This window comes from Pelecanus crispus, chromosome 22 (assembly GCF_030463565.1).
Source record: "Pelecanus crispus isolate bPelCri1 chromosome 22, bPelCri1.pri, whole genome shotgun sequence".
NCBI lineage: Eukaryota > Metazoa > Chordata > Aves > Pelecaniformes > Pelecanidae > Pelecanus > Pelecanus crispus.
In genome coordinates, this window is record NC_134664.1 from 3,865,814 (window position 1) to 3,883,517 (window position 17,704).

A 17,704-nucleotide genomic window follows, 5' to 3' on the forward strand; every position below is an offset into this window, starting at 1 on the left:
GCTTGGAAAACGCTGGCTGAAAAATATTTCACTTGCCCACAGAGGTGCTCGAGCATTCGGTATTTTTGGTCCACCTCTGCTACCTTTTATTTTTCTTTCTCCATGCTGATTAAATGTTTATGATATTCCCAGATGCTGACCACAGTTAGATGGAGGCTTAGCCCCATCCCGCTTTTGCTAATGCTGTTTGAAAGACCCGGCATTCTTTGGGAAGCGGCTGGAAAACTAAACAAGCCGCCAGTCACCAAGGTGCCTCTCCAGCCTCTGGCGAGCTCCCGCTTTGAATGCAGGTGCCTGAACCTTTGTTACGGCGTTGCAAGTCCTGAGCGGTTTCCACAACCCAAAAAGTGCCTGACACATTTGCTGTTACCCAAACACAGAGGATTTTTGGAAAGACAGACAGGGCAGGGTTGATGAATCAGGTACGCAACCTAAATGCTTCTTTTGTATTGCTTAATTGCTATTATGAACTAGAACAGTGTCAGGGCAAACTGTACCCAGGTTTGATCACTTCTGTTTAATTGTGTTTTGTTCTGGCATCAGAAGAAATATGATAAATACTCTCCGTGAAAAAAGACTCAAAGTGATTTTTGGCTCTCAACATCGCGCTGTATTCTGTTCCTCATGTTTTAATTGTTCCGAGTTTGTTACAGATCAGCAGCACCCAGCCAGCAGTCCTGAGCACCTCTAGATTTTGCGGCTGTTCACTTTAACATGCCTTGAAAATGGGGTTTGCAGTGGGGGCTTAAGGCAAATGCCAGACTCACAGGACCAGCCTTTTCAAATGATTCCTACACCGAAAGCAGGCAGCCTGTTCGGGGCGTTAGCTGCTGTCTGCACCCTTTTCAGCAATGCCAGATATTTCTGATCATCGCGACAAACTCAAGAATAATCTTATCAGGGCAACATCCATTTCATGAATGGCAATATCAGACCAATAAATTACACAATTTGTTTTAATTGCAAACCAAGAAGAAATTTATCAGTTCATTGCGTAACACTAGCACCTTGCAACACCCCTGGCTCGACCCAGGGCTTTTGAAATGCTGGGCAGAGGGTTTCTAGAAAGGCTTGCTGGGGTGTTTGCCGCAAGCATGTGGAGATACCTGCCCCAAGGACGGTGCCTTGGGGCCAGATGGCAAAAAAAGGGGTTTCTGCCCCATCACGGGTGCCTTTGCCTATAGGACATGGCCAGGGAGTAGCATCAAAGAGAAACCTATTTCTGAGTAAGATAGCAAAGAAGCACTAAAAGGACTGTTGCAATATTTCAAGTCAGTCATTTCTTTGCTGAAGAAGAGACTTTTAACCCAAACAGAAGGAATTTAAAAACCCATAGGAGACAGAGATCATCCAAGCAGGAGACTTGGAAAGACAAAAGGTCTCCAACAGTGTCCCATTCCCACAATACTTGTTCCAAATATCTGCTGTTGGTTACCTTTATTACACTGTGATCGGAGAAAAAAGAAGGGAGGAAAGTGTTGTGACTCTTTGAGCTCTTTCCTCCCTCTTTTTCTCCATCCTCAAGTGTGCATTGGGGAGGGCATCAGGATCCGCCTTTCTGTTGATTTAATGCTCTGCTTTGGGGAGAAAAGTGTCTTTCTGCCCACAAAGCGCACCAGGCCTGATCTCATCCAGGACTCTAGAGGCCACTGTAATATTAATAATAGTACAGATCGAATTAAAATACATAGCCAAGGAGATTCATTGCTAACCAATGGAGCTGAATCACTTCAACGGATTGATACATGAGGAAATCAGAATGTGTCTTTGGATATTTCACAAACGTCACAAGAATAAAAATTCTTGTGAAACTATTACTTGCGATTCACTAATTACACCCCAGATCACGTGGATGGTGACAAACAGGTTTATAATTTCTCTCGGCAATAGAGACATCCACCTGAGCATGGCCTGGTGGGGAGGATGCTCCCGTGCGTCAGAGACCTGGACCCGTGTACAAGACAGGACCGTATTGACCCTACAGCTGATCTCTGAGCCCCACATATCTCCTGCAAAGCTCCTAGTCTTTGGGCGAGGCTTCCCGGCATCCCTGGATCCTATTCTGAGTGGATGGCAGTTTTTTTCTTTGGGTGTTTTGTTGGTTTTATGGAAGGAATTGCCTTTGCAGTTGTCCTAATACAAATCTCAGGAGATGGTTTGTTCCCCAGTTTGGATCATGGTTTCTGGGTGGCTTATATGTGGTCATGGTTCTTCCATATGTCAGTTGTTGGTTTTCTATTTATGAAGGAGATAAATGAAGCAGAGAAAAAGCCCAAGATCTTAGAAGGATCTGGGGGACACCCCAGGTAAAAATTCAAACCTCCAAATCCCTGAGAAATGATTTAAACACAAAGATGATCTCTCTTTTGTTTCAGACAGGGATTGCTCGTGTGAAATCCCTCTCATTAGAGGTCAGACAAATCTATGTCAAAACAGCTTAAGCAGAGCAACTCCTGCCTTGGGGTGTGGGAAACGGAAGCTGCCCTCCTGAGGTCTCCTCTGGCTCTCTCTTCCACAGCCTAACAAGCTTCAGAGAGGATTTGAAAGTGGATTTGAATGCCTTTGCCACAGCCCCATCCTTTGCTTTGACAGTTTTGCTGGCACCTTTCTTTGCACAGAGGTCCCCAAGGGTTGCAGAAATGGTGTTGCATGCACTGGGGTAGCTGAGCCATTGCAGTCCACCACACAGCCCATGGCGGGGGGCATTTGGGCTGCCCCAGGGCTGGGCCACCCCACCGAGTCGTGCGTGGGATGGGAACTGCGTGCTCTGTAATGCATGTTGGCATCAGCCTCTGCACATGTGCGAGGAAGAGGTTGGCAAGGAAGGCTGGCTGCAGTGTCAGGGCAGAGCATGTTGGCAGCCCCCGTGTGTCCACCTACAAAACCTCCATCCCAGGAAGGTGCACCCTGTGCCTGTTTTTACTTCTTTTCCTTATCCAGATCATGCTGCAGGAGAAATCTCCACCATTAATGTTGTGAAGCAGCTGATTCTGTGATGTGTCACATCCTGCAGGCTGGGCCAGGCAGGACACTGGGAGACGGAGTCGATGGAGGCTCTCTCCTGGGCTGGGTGAGGTGCGAGGAGCCACCTGGGACATGATACCGTGAGTCACTGGCTCCAGATCCCTGCTTTGCTGCAACAATCCTCCCAGGTGATTCCTCTTCTAACCTTACAAGGATTCCTCTTCTAACCTTAAGTCTTACAAGGAGTTTGGGGCCTTTCGCTCCATTAGAGAGAGCAGGTCCAGCCAAGTGTCCCTCTGCAAACCAGTTTCTAATTTCCATTTGACGTGTATTCCTGGCCAGATGATCCCCATTTCTCCCTGGGTCAAAGTTTTCAGCTCTGAGAGGTCTCGCTCCTCCCTGGTCTTTCCCGACATCTCCCAGCTGTCAGAGCAGCACCAAGTGTCACCGAGCACCGGCAGCAGAAGACACGTAGGTCCTGCAGGAGCTGCCTCCCTTGGGGTGAGACAAGATCCATCATGCCTGGGATCTCTGAAGGTTTAATGGACCAAGGACCAGAGCATTTCTCTTCCATCAGCTCCAGCACTCCCTCTTGCTCTGCACTAGCTGTGCCATTCCTATTTCTGAATCCTCTTCCTGACTTTTTTCCCAGGGCTTACTTTGGAGGCTTCTGATACACATCAAACTGCACCCATTGCCTCGTCAGTGAATGAAATGATGTGCCAAGCAGACTGTCTCATTTTTACCTCTCTGATGAAGTGTGTGGTTTTTTATACATTAGTGTATTAGTGTTTAATTGCTGGGTTGCATAAAGAGTCCGTGATGAAAACTGTTAGTTCCTTCTCAACGAGGAAGTTGTCTGGAGTAGGAATAAAAAGACACCAGGTTGAATCAACCAGGAACCTCAATGTGAGGGTGAACGGGGATGCTGCAAACACCAGCTTTGGCCACAAGAAGGAACAGAAGCAATTCAAAGCGATGAAGCAGAAAACACTGATGCAAGAAGGTTACGAACTGTAATTTTTTATTGCCTCCACATCTGCTGTGAAATAAGGAGGTGAATAGCATGTAATATTTCACAGAGACAGTGGGTTGCACCTTCAAAGCACGTTACAAGCAAAATGACAGGAAGAGTGGAGATCTGTGAGCAACGCTGGACATGCTGGCCATCAAGGCAATGTTGCAAAAGTGAGAAGTTTCTCTCATTCATCCCCACTCCTCATGTCCTCTACTTTATCTTCCGGGCTGGCACTTTGCAGACCTTTTGTTGCTGGCTTGGGATGCACTTTGCCATGGGCATGCAGCCTTGCTGCACCGGAGGGGGACAGACCTGCACCGGAGGGGGACAGACCTGCACCGGAGGGGGACAGACCTGCACTGGAGGGGGACAGACCTGCACCGGAGGGGGACAGACCTGCACTGGAGGCGGACAGGTCTGCACTGGAGGCGGACAGGTCTGCACAGGGCAGCACTGTGGGATGCGCTGTGCTGGTTTGCTGTAGCATGGCTTGCCCCCCCGGTACCCTGATCCATGACATGTCTCGGAGCAGACCGACCTCCCGTGGCTGTGGCACCCCCCGGATGACCCATAGCTGTACGTGGGCCTCCTGACACAGCTCGAGCCCCCGCCTCCGTGGCACGAATCAGCTGCAGCATAGCCGTGGCATCTCTCAGAGCAGACTGGCTGCCGATAGCCGTAATGCCGGTAGTTGTGCCCTCTCATGCCTTCAATGCCTTCGCCATCGCACCCTGAGGAGCAAGTGTTGTAGCCGTAGCGGAAGGGGGTGCGCCGGGTGTCCAGCCAGGACCCTGAGGGGTCATACCAGGTTGAGTTCAGGTTGAAGTATGATTCTCTTCCGGAAGAGTAAATCATGTTTGTATTGTAGGGAAAAACCTGAAACACACACATGCGAAAAAAGATAGGCTTGCATTTCCACCTCCTCCGTTTTCATTTAATTTCCCATAAAGCTGCTTTAGTGAGCCATTCATAAGTCAGCCTTGCTTATCCTGAAACCTTGGATCTAAAGGAAATTCTTGCAGTTGCCCAATACTGGTCATGTTATGTCCAAACCCTTTTTCCGACCTTACCCTTGATTTTTTTTCCCTGCCAAGAACAGAAACAACCATAAGGCACTGAAGCATGTAGTGGCATTGCTGTAAATCCCATACCCAAGTCCCCCAGTAGCTTCTTCCTTGGCTTAGCCCACCATCCTCTAGCCCTTGTGCATAGAGCCTGGTCTGAAGGACAGTGCAAACGTGCCAGGCCCGTGACCTCCTGAATCCAAACACCCATCCAAAAATGAACCCGGATGCTCTAGGATGTGTCTTACCCAATTCACGAGGGAAGGCAGATGCTGACCAGGAGAGCAGACTGTGAGAGGCAAAGGGATGGGGGCCTTTTATATGGTTCCAAGTCCTCCCCTTGTAAATGAAACACATGGCAGGAACGAGGACTAAATTATTTATTGTTAAAACATCTCCTTCATTTGGATGCTGTTCCCAGTGCTTGGCATGTTCTGCTTGACTCATGATTCCTGATAAGTATCTCTTAATTATAATGTAGTTACCGAGTGGTGCACATAAAGGACTCGCATCGTTTAAGCCACACATGGGCCGTGTGAGGCAGGTAATAATGTACTTATTCATGATCTCCAGAGGACCGAGACACTGAGTCTCTACTCAGTGAGACGGGTGACCTGTGAGTCAGGAGCCATGATGTGCACACTGTTAACGTCCTGGCCTTCCCCTTCTGCTACCCATGAGGAGCATTTCCAGGTGCCTGAAGCACAAACAGGTGATTGGGAAGAGCCAGCTCAGGGTCACCAAAAGCAAATCATGCTAATGGGTTTTGGTGATGAAGAGGTTGGCTCTGTGGATGGTGGAGTGTGATGGGTGACGTTCCCTCAACTTTTGCAAGGCTTTTGGCACGGTCTCCCATGGCAACCTTGTAGTTAAACTGGTGGAGGTATGGACTGGATGGGTAAACTACATGGTGGGTGAAAAACTGGCTGATACTGGCGCTGGTGCTGTTTAACATCTTCATTAATGCCCTGGATAATGGGGTGGACTTGGCAAATCTACAGGTGGCACCAAATTGGGGTGAGTGGCCGAAACTGCTGGAGGGTGGGACCTGGGCAGGCTGGAGAAGTGGTCCTGTGGCTGGGACAGCTGGCAAAAAGCAGCTCGGAAGAAAAGATGGGCCAAAGCTGACCTGGAAGTGCCAACATGAGGGCTAAGATGGCCCTTCATCTGTGGGTTCTGAGTCAGCCCTTCGGGCACCACGCCAGGACAGTGTCTGGGAAGTGGATTCAGCGAGAAGAGGCTGGGAAGAAAATAGCTAATAAAATAAGGGATTTCTGAAGTTAAAGTTCATACGTAAGTGGTTTTTCATTTGGTTAAAATTAGACATGAGAAAAATAAATTGCTGTGGTTTTCTGCGTTAAGAAAACAAGAATGAGTTTCTCTTTTTCTTTCTGGGTTTTCTTGGTGGTTGCTAGCGGCTTTGCGGACATGCTGGGGTTATGCTTAGGCAATGCAAAGAAACACAATATATATTTTAATGCACCTAGTGAAAGGCTTTTCTGGCAAAGTGAGAAACTGCATGTTACCAGTGTGCCTGCAACAGCCACGCAGTGGGGAGCCGTGGGGGAAGAGCCTGGCCTGCATCTTCTTGCACCAAGTGAAAGGCATTCCTGGCATGCGCAGACACGCCTAACGTGCCTGGGGCACGTGCTTATTATCATGATTAACGTTTATATGATGGATGGCCTGTGTTACTATCTAGCTAATGAAGGTGATGGCACATGTTATAGAGCAAACTGTTTGTACCTAGATCGCTTGCTGATGGACCATAGTGAAGTCCATCCATTGGTCATGCAGTGGGTAACCACAGTGGAGAGGGTTTTACAGCACGCAGATGGAGTTCAGCCCGGTGAAACCACTGCAGCTAGAGCTGAAATCCTCACGTGGGAACTCTAATGCTGATTTTAAATTTACAAGTTTCCTTGTGAGAATTTTAATGACTTTTAACATCTTCTCATTGTAATGTTGGTGATATTCTTTTGGGGGAAAAAAAAAAGGAACCAAAGGTCAACTAAATTTTTTCAACTTTATTCTTGAATACACAGGGAGAAAATGAAATTGCAGGAGTCCTTGATGTTCCTGTAGTCACAGTGTGTACTTTTTTCCCAGTACAGTCCTGTCTCTGTTTTTGAACAACCTTGAAATCACAGGCCACTGAACCCATGGAAGAAGGTGAATCCATGGCAGGCTGTTTCCCCGTGCTTGCTCAGGTTTTTTCCGTTCTGTTTCTCCATCCCCAGGCTGCTCACCTTCTCAGAAGAGGGGAGAAACAGCTGCTCTACCCTGAGGAAGAGCAAAGTGGGGTTTGGGTGATTAAAGCCTATTCCCTGGCAGGGGAGGACCCATGGAATTTAAAGTGTCAGTGCTGGGGTCAAGCGGACCCTGAATCCAGTGTGCAAAGAGCAGCAACGAGCCATCAGCCACAGCGGCATTGCATCGTGCCGAAAGCAGAGGTGGGAGCACCGGCAGTCTGAGCGAGGAACGAAGCATCTCCCACGCTGAGCGGCATGCGGGCATGTGCCGAGGAGGAGTCCCAGCACCTCGCTGGCCCCGTGCTCATTTCTTCTGCAGACAGGGTGGCAAGAGAGGGACCTGCTTTTGCTGCTGCTGGCTGGGATGTAGTGGCAGGGGCATGGTGGCCGGGCAGCAGTGCTGGACGGGTGGGCAGCAGCGCTGGATGGGTGGGCAGCAGCGCTGGATGGGTGGGCAGCAGCGCTGGATGGGTGGGCAGCAGCACGGGATGCAGGGGCAGCGATGCTGCAGTGGCCGGGGATGCAGTATCACGGGGGGACAGGAATCTTCCACGGGGCACTGCTCCACTCGCCTCCGGGGCTTGCCGCAGCAACCTGGATCCTCGCAGTGCAGGGGTGGGCGGTACTGCTGCAGTGGCCGGCGATGGATTTTCACAGGTGGGGGGCAGACGGGCTGCACGTGGCTCACTTCCACCCGCCGCCGGGGCTTGCCAAAATTGCAGCTTTGCTGTGGCGGGCAACAGCTCTGTGGTGGGCACGGCTCCATGGGCTGGCAGCCTTGCGGCTCGCTCTGGCAGGACCCCTCAATGTCGCGGCTGAGGCTGCCGGGGTCGTGGCAAGGGGGCAGGTCTGTGGCGTCCACGGGGCTTTCATGGCAGCACCCTGTGGAACCATGCCACGTCCAGCCCTTCTCGCCACAGACCGAGCCATCATGGCACAAGTCCTGGTCGCTGTCGCCTTTATGGTAGAGCATCCTGTGGCAGAGATAGCCAAGCCCTCAGGGATAAATGGTCTGGGAAAAAGAAAAAAAAAAACCACCAACTTCTTTTTTTTTGCTGTTGCTATGAAAAAAAATGAGGAATCCGAGACAGCTGACAGAATCCAACTCACCCTGTAACCAGTGACGGATGGGCTGAGCAGAGAGTCTGAGTCCTAAGGACAGCGCCGGGGCTGAAAGCTTTTATATGCGGCTCTCTTGGAAATGAGGCATGCCATGGGAATTAATAGCTGAGCAGTGAGTGCCACTTCTGTGTGTATATTTTTTCTGGCACTTGCTACTGGATTAATCAGCTGCAATTAGCATCTCCCTTGATGTAATGTCAGCTTAGCTCCTTGCATATGCAGTGGCCATCATCTAATTAGTTCTCCCATTGGTCATGCTCAAATACGCTGTTACCTAATGTTAGTCAGATGGGATCCTGGGATAAGGATACCTGGAATACTGTGATGCTGAGTGATGTCCCCAAAAGGACCCTCTTGTGGCAGTGGGAAAACCACAAAAGGCCCAGGAGTCCTGGTGGCCAGTCCCATGTCCAGGCACCCAATGGCTCATGCCTTGAAACAGGGTGTTGGAGCAGAGGCATGCAAATGGTAATGGCTTTTCACAGGGCTGAAAGAAAACAGAGAAAAATCTATCATTGAAAACAAGCAAGCTTCCTGCCAAAATAAAGAGCAATTTTTTAAAAAAAGGAAAAAGTGGAAAAACAGTGAAATTCTGCTTTCAGTAAGAAGTGATTGATTTTTCAACACTTTTTCAGTTTAACACCACCCTGACCAACCCTAAATCAGGAATCGTTGTGTTTGTGGTCTGCTCCTCGGAGCTGGGGTTTTTCCCCAAACTGCGCTCTGGGTGTTTTACCCACAGCTGGAAATCCAGCCTGACGCTCAGCGGAGATGAGGTGATTTTACTGCCTCTTCATGCCCCACTCCACACTTTATGCCACAGCACCATGGTCTGCGGCTGGAAGTGCCTTGTGATGGAACAGGGGCTACACTCAGTTATCGCTTCTACTTGAACATAATTAGAAATGGGAAAACCTCTTTTTATTATGCTAACTTTGTGAAACTGCAATTTTATTTTGTAAAGCCAGACTCCAAATGGACTTCTGTTTGTTATGTATAAAAAATTCTGAATTCTGGATTAACAAGATTCAGAAAAAAACATAATTGGAAACTTATATTTTAATGCTTTGGTTCTTTAAAACAGACATCAGTTTTTAATTAACAACATTTTCCTGATACCATGACCTTTATTCATGGAGTACCCTAGCACTGAAGTTGCAGGAGGCATCTAAAAAAGCACGGAGAAAACAATTAGTTCTTTAAAACCTGCAATTTCTGCCAAACAAACCCATCTTCTGACACTGAAAATGTTATCAAGCAATAGGGATTTTTTTTTCTTTCATAAGTTTCTGTCTGAAAAATCTTTGGCATTTGATTTGTTAGTGGAAAGTTGAAATTTTCTATGAGAAAACACAGGAGGTTTTCCAGCTGGCTTTGCGGATGGGGCTGCAGGTTGGACCTTGTTTGTCGAAGGTCTGTGAAATCTGAACAGGATGCTCATCACCTTCCAGAGCACAGAGAAACCTGACAGCTGGAGCGATGGTGAGTGAATCAAGGGTGACATCAGGACCATGATGAATGGCAGATGTTGTTGCCTTGTGTGTAGTATGGATGACTGGAAGACATGAGATCTGGCTACAGGACCCCTGTGGACACCAGCACGCCAGGGCACTGGGGTGGACTGCGTCAGGCTGTGGATGGGATGTATACTCCCCTATTTAAATGAATCAATTCCCTTCCAAGTGAGGAGCACCTCGGTCAAGTGAGTGGGTACAACACTGAAAGCCCTTTTATGCACTGCAAATCTGGAATGAGGATGCCACAGAGGAGTGCTGACCTCATGAACTAACAATTTCAGGCTTTGTCAAGCACCACATCCACCTTTCTGACATTTCTGCTTTGACTCATTTTCTGTATAGCTGCTCCACTTTGAATTTCTGTGGACGGACAAGGCATTTTTTAAGTACCAGTGAAGTATCTCTCACAGTAGCCCCAGGCTGTCAGAACAAAAGGTATTTCCATGCGCTCACTTCATGGCAGAGCCTCTGTAAGAGATGCTCAGAGGTTTGTCCAGTGGTATTTGGGTTTGAATCACTGGGAAAAGCATGTGCAGAATTCAGGGGTGTGACTCCAGGGCGTGTGCTTGGACCTGATGATGTTGCTGCCGCTGAGATAATTTATTCTTTAGCTACAGGAAAAATGTAATTGCCTTGCAGGAATCCATGGGATTTGCATGTAAGGATGGAAAAGATGTTGGTATCTGTTAAGGGCCAACAAGGGTTTTTGATTTGTAACTCATTACCACAGTCCCACGATTATGCTGGTTTTGGATTTTTTTCATGTTAGAAGAGATGTTTTGGAGTAATTTCCCTTCCTGAGGTTTTCATAAATTACAAAGTGCCTATATTTCATTTCTGAATCTCATCTCTTAAAATTTGCCACATTTTAACAGAATTGCAGATCAAATTAGATAGTATTTCTGCATCCTTCAGGCTAGACATATCTCCATATCTTTCAATGACTTTCTCCCTCCCTGCACCATGCAGACCATGCTTGCTGGTCTATTTAATCTGATTGACAAGATATCAAGCCTTTTAAGAAGCCTGCTTTAAAGTTCAGCATAGGCTCAGCAAATTTGCTGGAAAGATTTCCATTAACAAAAAAGACCTTTAGCTCTGGCTTTAGGACCATACAGATGCTTTGACTGTGGACTGTGTACCTTCAAAGTCATAAGCAGGGGAAAGACAGCATGAAACTGCATGGCCAAGAGGATACTCCTGTAGTTTAGACAATGTACAGACACTAGCAAGCACTGTTTTTCCCCGGATGAGAGACTGACCCAAGAAGTTCACCACATATGTTGGGGTGCTATCATCAGTAGCATGACAAATAGTTGAAAAATTCAATATATTCAGAAACTAAGCAAACGCTAAAAAAGTCCCAGACCAGAGCTATAGTTTAAAAGACAAAGATAAATGAATAAACATATACCAGAAGTTTGCAGTGTCATAACTTGCAAAGTTTATTGTTTTTCATGGCTAATTGGAGATTAAAGCAAGAAAAGGAAGTATGACACATCAACTGCATTAAACATCCCATACACCAAGAGGAAAATTAACAGCAGCACTAGTGCTTACAAAGGAAAATCACACTGATCAGTGGATAGCAACTTCAAAGGACATTACAAACATCTGGTGATTAAAGGCAGACAAAAGAAGAGGAGAGAAGATCTACAGTCTCTAAGCAAATGAGGAAGAGCGTTCAGGGCCATATCCATATCCATATCGAACACCGAGTGAGCCAGGAGGGAAGCAGCAGGCAGCGCAGCCCTGCCTGCCCTTTGCCGAGCGGGTTTAGTGGCCACAGCAGCCACCGCTGTTACCGCCACAGCAGCCTCTGTTGTTGTTCATGGTGTAGCAGCAGGTCTGCATGGGCATGCAGCAGGTGGTAGGGCAGCAGCACTGCATGGGCGAGCAGCACATCGGCATCTTGCAGCACTTCGGGCTGCTGTAGCAGCACACAGAGTAGTTATTTCCACCGCAGCATCCGTTGGGCATGTTGTTGGTAGGAGTGTAGGCAAAGCTGTAAGGAACAGAGAGAGGCTGTCTGTGACTGCGAGCAGGATATTTGGAAATACAGCATTAATTCAAAGCTCTGTTTATGCTAAATTCAGAGATTCAAGGAGCTGAAACTGCGTGCTGTCTTGTTTGTAGTAAAACTTGCTCATTACTCTTCTCTCTGTCTTTTTCCTGCAATGTACATGCCCACCTACTCATACCAGGGCATCCCTAATGTCTTAGCAAGAATCACACAACGCAGTGCACATAGTCCTTGGTCTGAGCCCTCCTGAAATGTTCTTGGTCCCCTTGCTCTGCACATGGCCCTGCTGATGCTCCTGTAAGCCCTTAATACTTCTCGCTCGTCCCCATAATTCCTAGTATACAGTTCATAAAAGTCCAACTTCAGCCAAAGTCCCAGTCCAGATACCCGGTTACATTTGGATACTGTTACAGGATATCCATAGCACTTTTCTTCTGTGGAAAGGAAGGAAGGTTTAGATGTTCTCACTTACCCTGTTGAAGAGTGAGGAGAGGTGAAGGGAAGAGAAGACGAGTGAATGAAGTGAGCTGGGCCAGGAGACCTTTTATAGTCCTCAACGCCTTCCTCCTGGAAGTGAGACAGCCATTGACCATTTGAACTTCCCCATATATTAACCCAAACCCATACTTTTAACATATACGTGTCTTCTGGTATTTACTCTTTGCCTTATTATTTGTGATCACTACCTTTGTTTTGCCTCATAATTGTTTAGCCTGCAGATAATCAAAGGGCTTCTATGAATACTAATGAATTTGTCCTCTCTGCAACCTTGCAAGGGAGCCAAAAAATGTGTCCTCGTATCTGTTCGACCAATGCGGACAGTGATGGCCAAAGATGCTAAGGGACTTACTCAGCAGCAGCTGGTGCTGAATCAGTGTAAGAGCCGAAACTGAATCCCCGTGTTGTGTCTTTCGGGCATGTGATGGGCTGTTTCATCGGACTGGTGTTTGAAAGATATATTTGGAAAATTTCATGAAAATAGGTATGTTTGTTCCTGGTCACAGAGCATGCACGTGAGGATGGAGCAAGACCATGTGTCTGGGATGTGTCAGGAGTCATGCTGGCTCCTGGGTCTCAGTAACCTGCATGTGACTCCATGCAAGATCATCTTGCCCTCACGCATGCTAAAAGCGTCTTTGTGATGCCAAAGCCATCTTTGTCTTTTGACTTACCTAAACCTTTGCAAATCCTGCAGTCTGGGGGGGTTTAAGTTTGCATGTGGGCATCACTAACACAGGAATGCTTCACTTCCTGCTCTGCTTTGCTGGGACTGCTTTCCTAGAAACATTTTTGAAAACTCTGAATTGAATATTCACTTCAGAATATTTTGCATTTTAATTAAAAAGTTAAGGGGCAGCACTGCCTGTGCAAGCGGCAACGCAAGGAGCCATGGCTCTGGGACTGGGCACGATGCATTGCAAGTCAACGTGTCCCTCCTGCAACCTCCCCTTGCACCCAGCTGAGACCCCCTTATGTGCTGGAGCCCTGGCGCCAAGCAGGACCACCCCCGCCCAGCTCCTCTGCAGGGAGGGAACGGGGTTTAGAGTTGGAGGTTGTGCAGGACTCTTTGTGGGTGTTGGAAGTGGTAAAAGAAGGAGCCCAGCATGGACTGAGAGGGTGAGAGGAAGATGAAGGTGGAAGAGCTATGACAAGCACAGAGAACTGCTCTTAACTGGGGTCATGGAGCTAAGTGGGATACAGGGACTCAGAAGTGATACAGGAAGAGACATTGTTGAGGCGGAACCATTTTCTGGGAGGGAGAGAGGAAGGGAGGAAGGTCAAGGTGAGGCAGAGCCTTGGGCAACTGAGCCAGGCTGGATGAATGCTTGTTTAACGCCAGCCACTGCCTCCAATGCACTTTGCTGTGGGGCTGAATGCTGGCAGGAACACAGGGTATTTGGGAGGAATTTTTTCCACGGCCTAAAATTGCAGACCTCACTGCATTATCCTGAGAGGAGTGCTGCCTAATGAGAAGATGGTGGAGCCTGCCTGGTGAGTTCCCTGCCTGCTGCCTGGCATCCTCTAGGATCCCTGGGGTGCTCCGAAGAGGAATACTCCTAGGTGATCTGCTACCAGCCTCGAGGATGCTAGCAGGGGCCTTTGTTTGCTTTCTGCACTGTGCAAGGGGGAGCAGATTGCGATTTTCGTGCCACTTCACCCCTGCGGTAAATGCAGCCTGCTCCTTTCCAGACTATCTTGGAATAAGAGTGATTCCTTGAGCAAAATGTTGGAGAAGCAACACATGTAATTGCAACTTCTTCAGACAGGGTAGAAGAACATTCATGGCATTTCCTTTCCAGCAGGTCCCCTCTGAGGAGTCATACACTTGCTTGCCCATGAGAACTGATTAATTTACAAGGAATAAATGGGGCAGAAGCAAAGGGGCACACTTCACTTGTGGCCCCGGAGGGAAAGTTCTCATTGGCAAATCCTGCAACTGCAAGAAGCAGTGATGATCTAGGTGGGCATTTCCCACCCATGATAGTCATGTCCAGCATTTGTGTAACCTAGGTACTCGAATGGCCTTTGGTGTGTGGGCTACGGACCCTAATGCAAAGAAAGGATTGAAGCGGTGTGAAGGCAGAGTCGGTAAAGGGCATTAGACACTGACTGAGGACTGTGGTGCAGATCTTGCATGCTGTGTTTTGGTACAACTCTTACTGACCCAGTCATTCTTTGAAGAACGGTTGAGGCTTCTCGCCGTTTATTCTAACAGCTTGAAATCCGGTAACCCAGACATTTTAGCATAGGCAAGACCTCCTTCTCATAAATGTTGAAGTATTTATAGAGACTGTCTGTAGGTTCCAAAGTAAATCTCTAGCTGGTTGAAATACATGGAGCTTTCCTAGTTGGGATCTGCCTGTGTCAAACTGTTTCAGAAGAAATTCACATCCTTTACAAGTCTATGTATTATTTTCTTCCTGTTTCTTTGTAGTTTTACAGTGAGAGGAGAAATATTGCTTGCAGAGATGCCAGATGCTCAGCTTGTGTTTGAGTAAACCCAGGTAGAAGCTCAGAACTACATCAGGGATGCACTGATTTTCTTTGTGTAGGCAAAACCCCCCAGTTAGCACCTTTTAGACAAGGGCATCCCAACACTGGAAGAAAACGCAAAGAAAATGCGATGGGTGTGGTGATGCACTCTGGATGCACCAGCTAGCAAACAGATAACCACCAGGAGTTTTGCAGGGTTATGAACTACAGATTTTATTGGTTTTTTTCAGACAGATTGAAGCAAAACAGTGATAAAAAGAATTAAACATCCCATACACCAAGAGGAAAATTAACAGCAGCACTAGTGCTTACAAAGGAAAATCACACTGATCAGTGGATAGCAACTTCAAAGGACATTACAAACATCTGGTGATTAAAGGCAGACAAAAGAAGAGGAGAGAAGATCTACAGTCTCTAAGCAAATGAGGAAGAGTGTTCAGGGCCATATCCATATCCATATCGAACACCGAGTGAGCCAGGAGGGAAGCAGCAGGCAGCGCAGCCCTGCCTGCCCTTTGCCGAGCGGGTTTAGTGGCCACAGCAGCCACCGCTGTTACCGCCACAGCAGCCTCCGCTGTTGTTCATGGTGTAGCAGCAGGTCTGCATGGGCATGCAGCAGGTGGTGGGGCAGCAGCACTGCATGGGCGAGCAGCACATCGGTGTCTTGCAGCACGACTTCCTGGTGCTGTAGCAGCACACGGAGTAGTTATTTCCACCGCAGCATCCGTTGGGCATGTTGTTGGTAGGAGTGTAGGCAAAGCTGTAAGGAACAGAGAGAGTCTTTTTTTTCTCTGCTTGAATTTCCCAGTTGTTTATGCAGCTTAAAGCATGCTTATCCCAAAGTCCACCCCAAACTGGCTGGGGAAGTCCCTACTGTTCAGAATCCCTTGACAGCCTGTCCCTGAAATCTCCACATTTTTGCATTGGCCACCGGTGCATTTGGCATATTGTCCAGCACCAGTTCCATCAGAAAGCAGCCACCCAGGTGAATCCCCAAAGCAGTCTCTCAAAACTGGTCCCAAAGCAGACAGTACAGGAAATCCTGGAGGGCTTCCTGCAAAAGCACACAGAAGTACGGTAGAGTGCAAATGCAAAGGCAGGTAGTGAGCTCTGACTTACCCTGTTGACCAGTGAGGACAAGTGAGGAGAAGTCGCGATGAGCGAATGAACACCATTGTGATGGGCAGCCTTTTATATGCTTCAAAGCCACCCCCCTGGAAATGAGGCATTCTTTGGCAATTCTGACTTCACTGTGTATCACCCAGTATATGCCCCTCACGTGTCTTCCGGTATTTAATCTTTAAGTCTTTCTGTTTGCTCACCACCTCAATTGTGCACCATAATTAGTTGCACATATAAATAACAGGTGCAGATTTTCTAATGAATTTACATTAATGGGAACCAGAGGTAGCTGTAAGGTATTTCTATCCGCTTCCCAAGGAATGACCTTGAGACACAGAGACACTTAACAATGTGCCCGGGGGAGGCAGGTGCTGAAGCAGTGGGAGAACCATGCCTGGAACTTGGAAATGTCACTGCTCACGTGTCTGTGCTGCGCTTGGCTGGGATTTTGGGGGACCACTGGAAGCTATTGGTCAATGTGAATCCTTTTTTCCTGCCTCTGAGAGGTGGCTGTGTGGTCACAGTTAAGACTGAAGAGTTTCTCCTTTCTCAGTCTTGTTCTGGGGTCTTCCTCCATGGTGCTTGGTCCTCACACCCTCTGCTTTTTATTTCTGCTAAACTATGAAGAATTTTTTTCATTTTCATCCATGGAAGGGATAGATTAAGTCTAAATTAAGCAGCTTTCAAAGCAATAGTGCACACAGTTTTTTTCTGTGTTGTTTCCATCCACTCCATTTTCTGAGATTATTTCTAAGGTCTGTGAGACTGAGACAGCTTGTATTTAATGGTGTTCGTGATGATCACATTTGAGTGCTTCACACTAACAATTTGATTCTCTGCCACTGTAGGCAAGGATGAGGTTCAAGACTGGAAATCCAATCTTGAGTGCGTTTCTCCATGCCTTTCTCCTGTACCTCGGGAGCCCGGCTAGTATCCCACAGATGCTCTGGGTTCAGGCACATGACAGAACTTTTCCAGCAATTGGTTATAGCTGTTTTGGTTGCAGCGTGCTAAGGCCAAGGCTGCTGTGCATGCAAAGCTTGACTGAAGAGTCAGGAGGGAATGGATTGAGGCACTTAGGGATATGGTTTAGTGGTGGACTTGGTAGTGTTAGGTTAATGGTTGGACTTGATGATCTTAAAGGTCTTTTCCAACCTGAATGATTCTACAATCCTGTGATTCTATGATAAGATGGTTGGAGTCAAGGTGGATATTATGAAACAGGCTTGGGGATGGGGGAAGGAATTGTGGCCATGTGCAGGGCCTGGATAGGTCTACGTGAGAAGAAGGTGTCGATGGAGTTTTCATCTGATGAGAGGGGACACCGATAGAAGATGAGAATCCCAAGATGCTGAGGCAGCATCTATTCATGGCACAGGCTGTCATCATGTTCAGCAGACTCTGAAGATGAGGCTGGAGTGGTGGCAGGTGATCCCTGGTGGCTGGGACACGTAGTTTCTTCCCAACATGTGAACATGACCTCCTATGACGTTGGGTGTCTCTTCTGGAATTGTCCCTAGGGGAGCACTGTTATGGTCATGCGATAATAGTCAGACACCCGCCTGCAGGAAGTAATGCCCTCTTTGTGTAAACCCTCAAACATGTTGTCCACTGAATTAAGTCATTCA

At 47.7% G+C, this 17,704-nt stretch overlaps 2 protein-coding genes across 2 annotated transcripts; both read right to left on the bottom strand.

Moving 5' to 3' along the window:
• Window positions 1-4,192: 4,192 nt before the first annotated feature.
• Window positions 4,193-4,837, bottom strand: LOC104038045 (uncharacterized). The gene has a single exon (XM_009492288.2). It carries the CDS (start codon window positions 4,835-4,837, stop codon window positions 4,193-4,195), a length of 645 nt encoding a protein of 214 aa, XP_009490563.2.
• A 2,765-nt stretch (window positions 4,838-7,602) lies between these two features.
• On the bottom strand, window positions 7,603-8,271 carry LOC142595612 (uncharacterized). The gene has a single exon (XM_075724299.1). The coding sequence runs from the start codon at window positions 8,269-8,271 to the stop codon at window positions 7,603-7,605; it is 669 nt and encodes a 222-aa protein (XP_075580414.1).
• Between the last annotated feature and the right edge of the window lie 9,433 nt (window positions 8,272-17,704).

What these genes read in the sequence shown, in the direction of transcription:
- LOC104038045 (XM_009492288.2), bottom strand. Translation starts at nt 4,837, where the DNA reads ATGATTTACTCTTCCGGAAGAGAATCATACTTCAACCTGAACTCAACC.
- LOC142595612 (XM_075724299.1), bottom strand. Translation starts at nt 8,271, where the DNA reads ATGCTCTACCATAAAGGCGACAGCGACCAGGACTTGTGCCATGATGGC.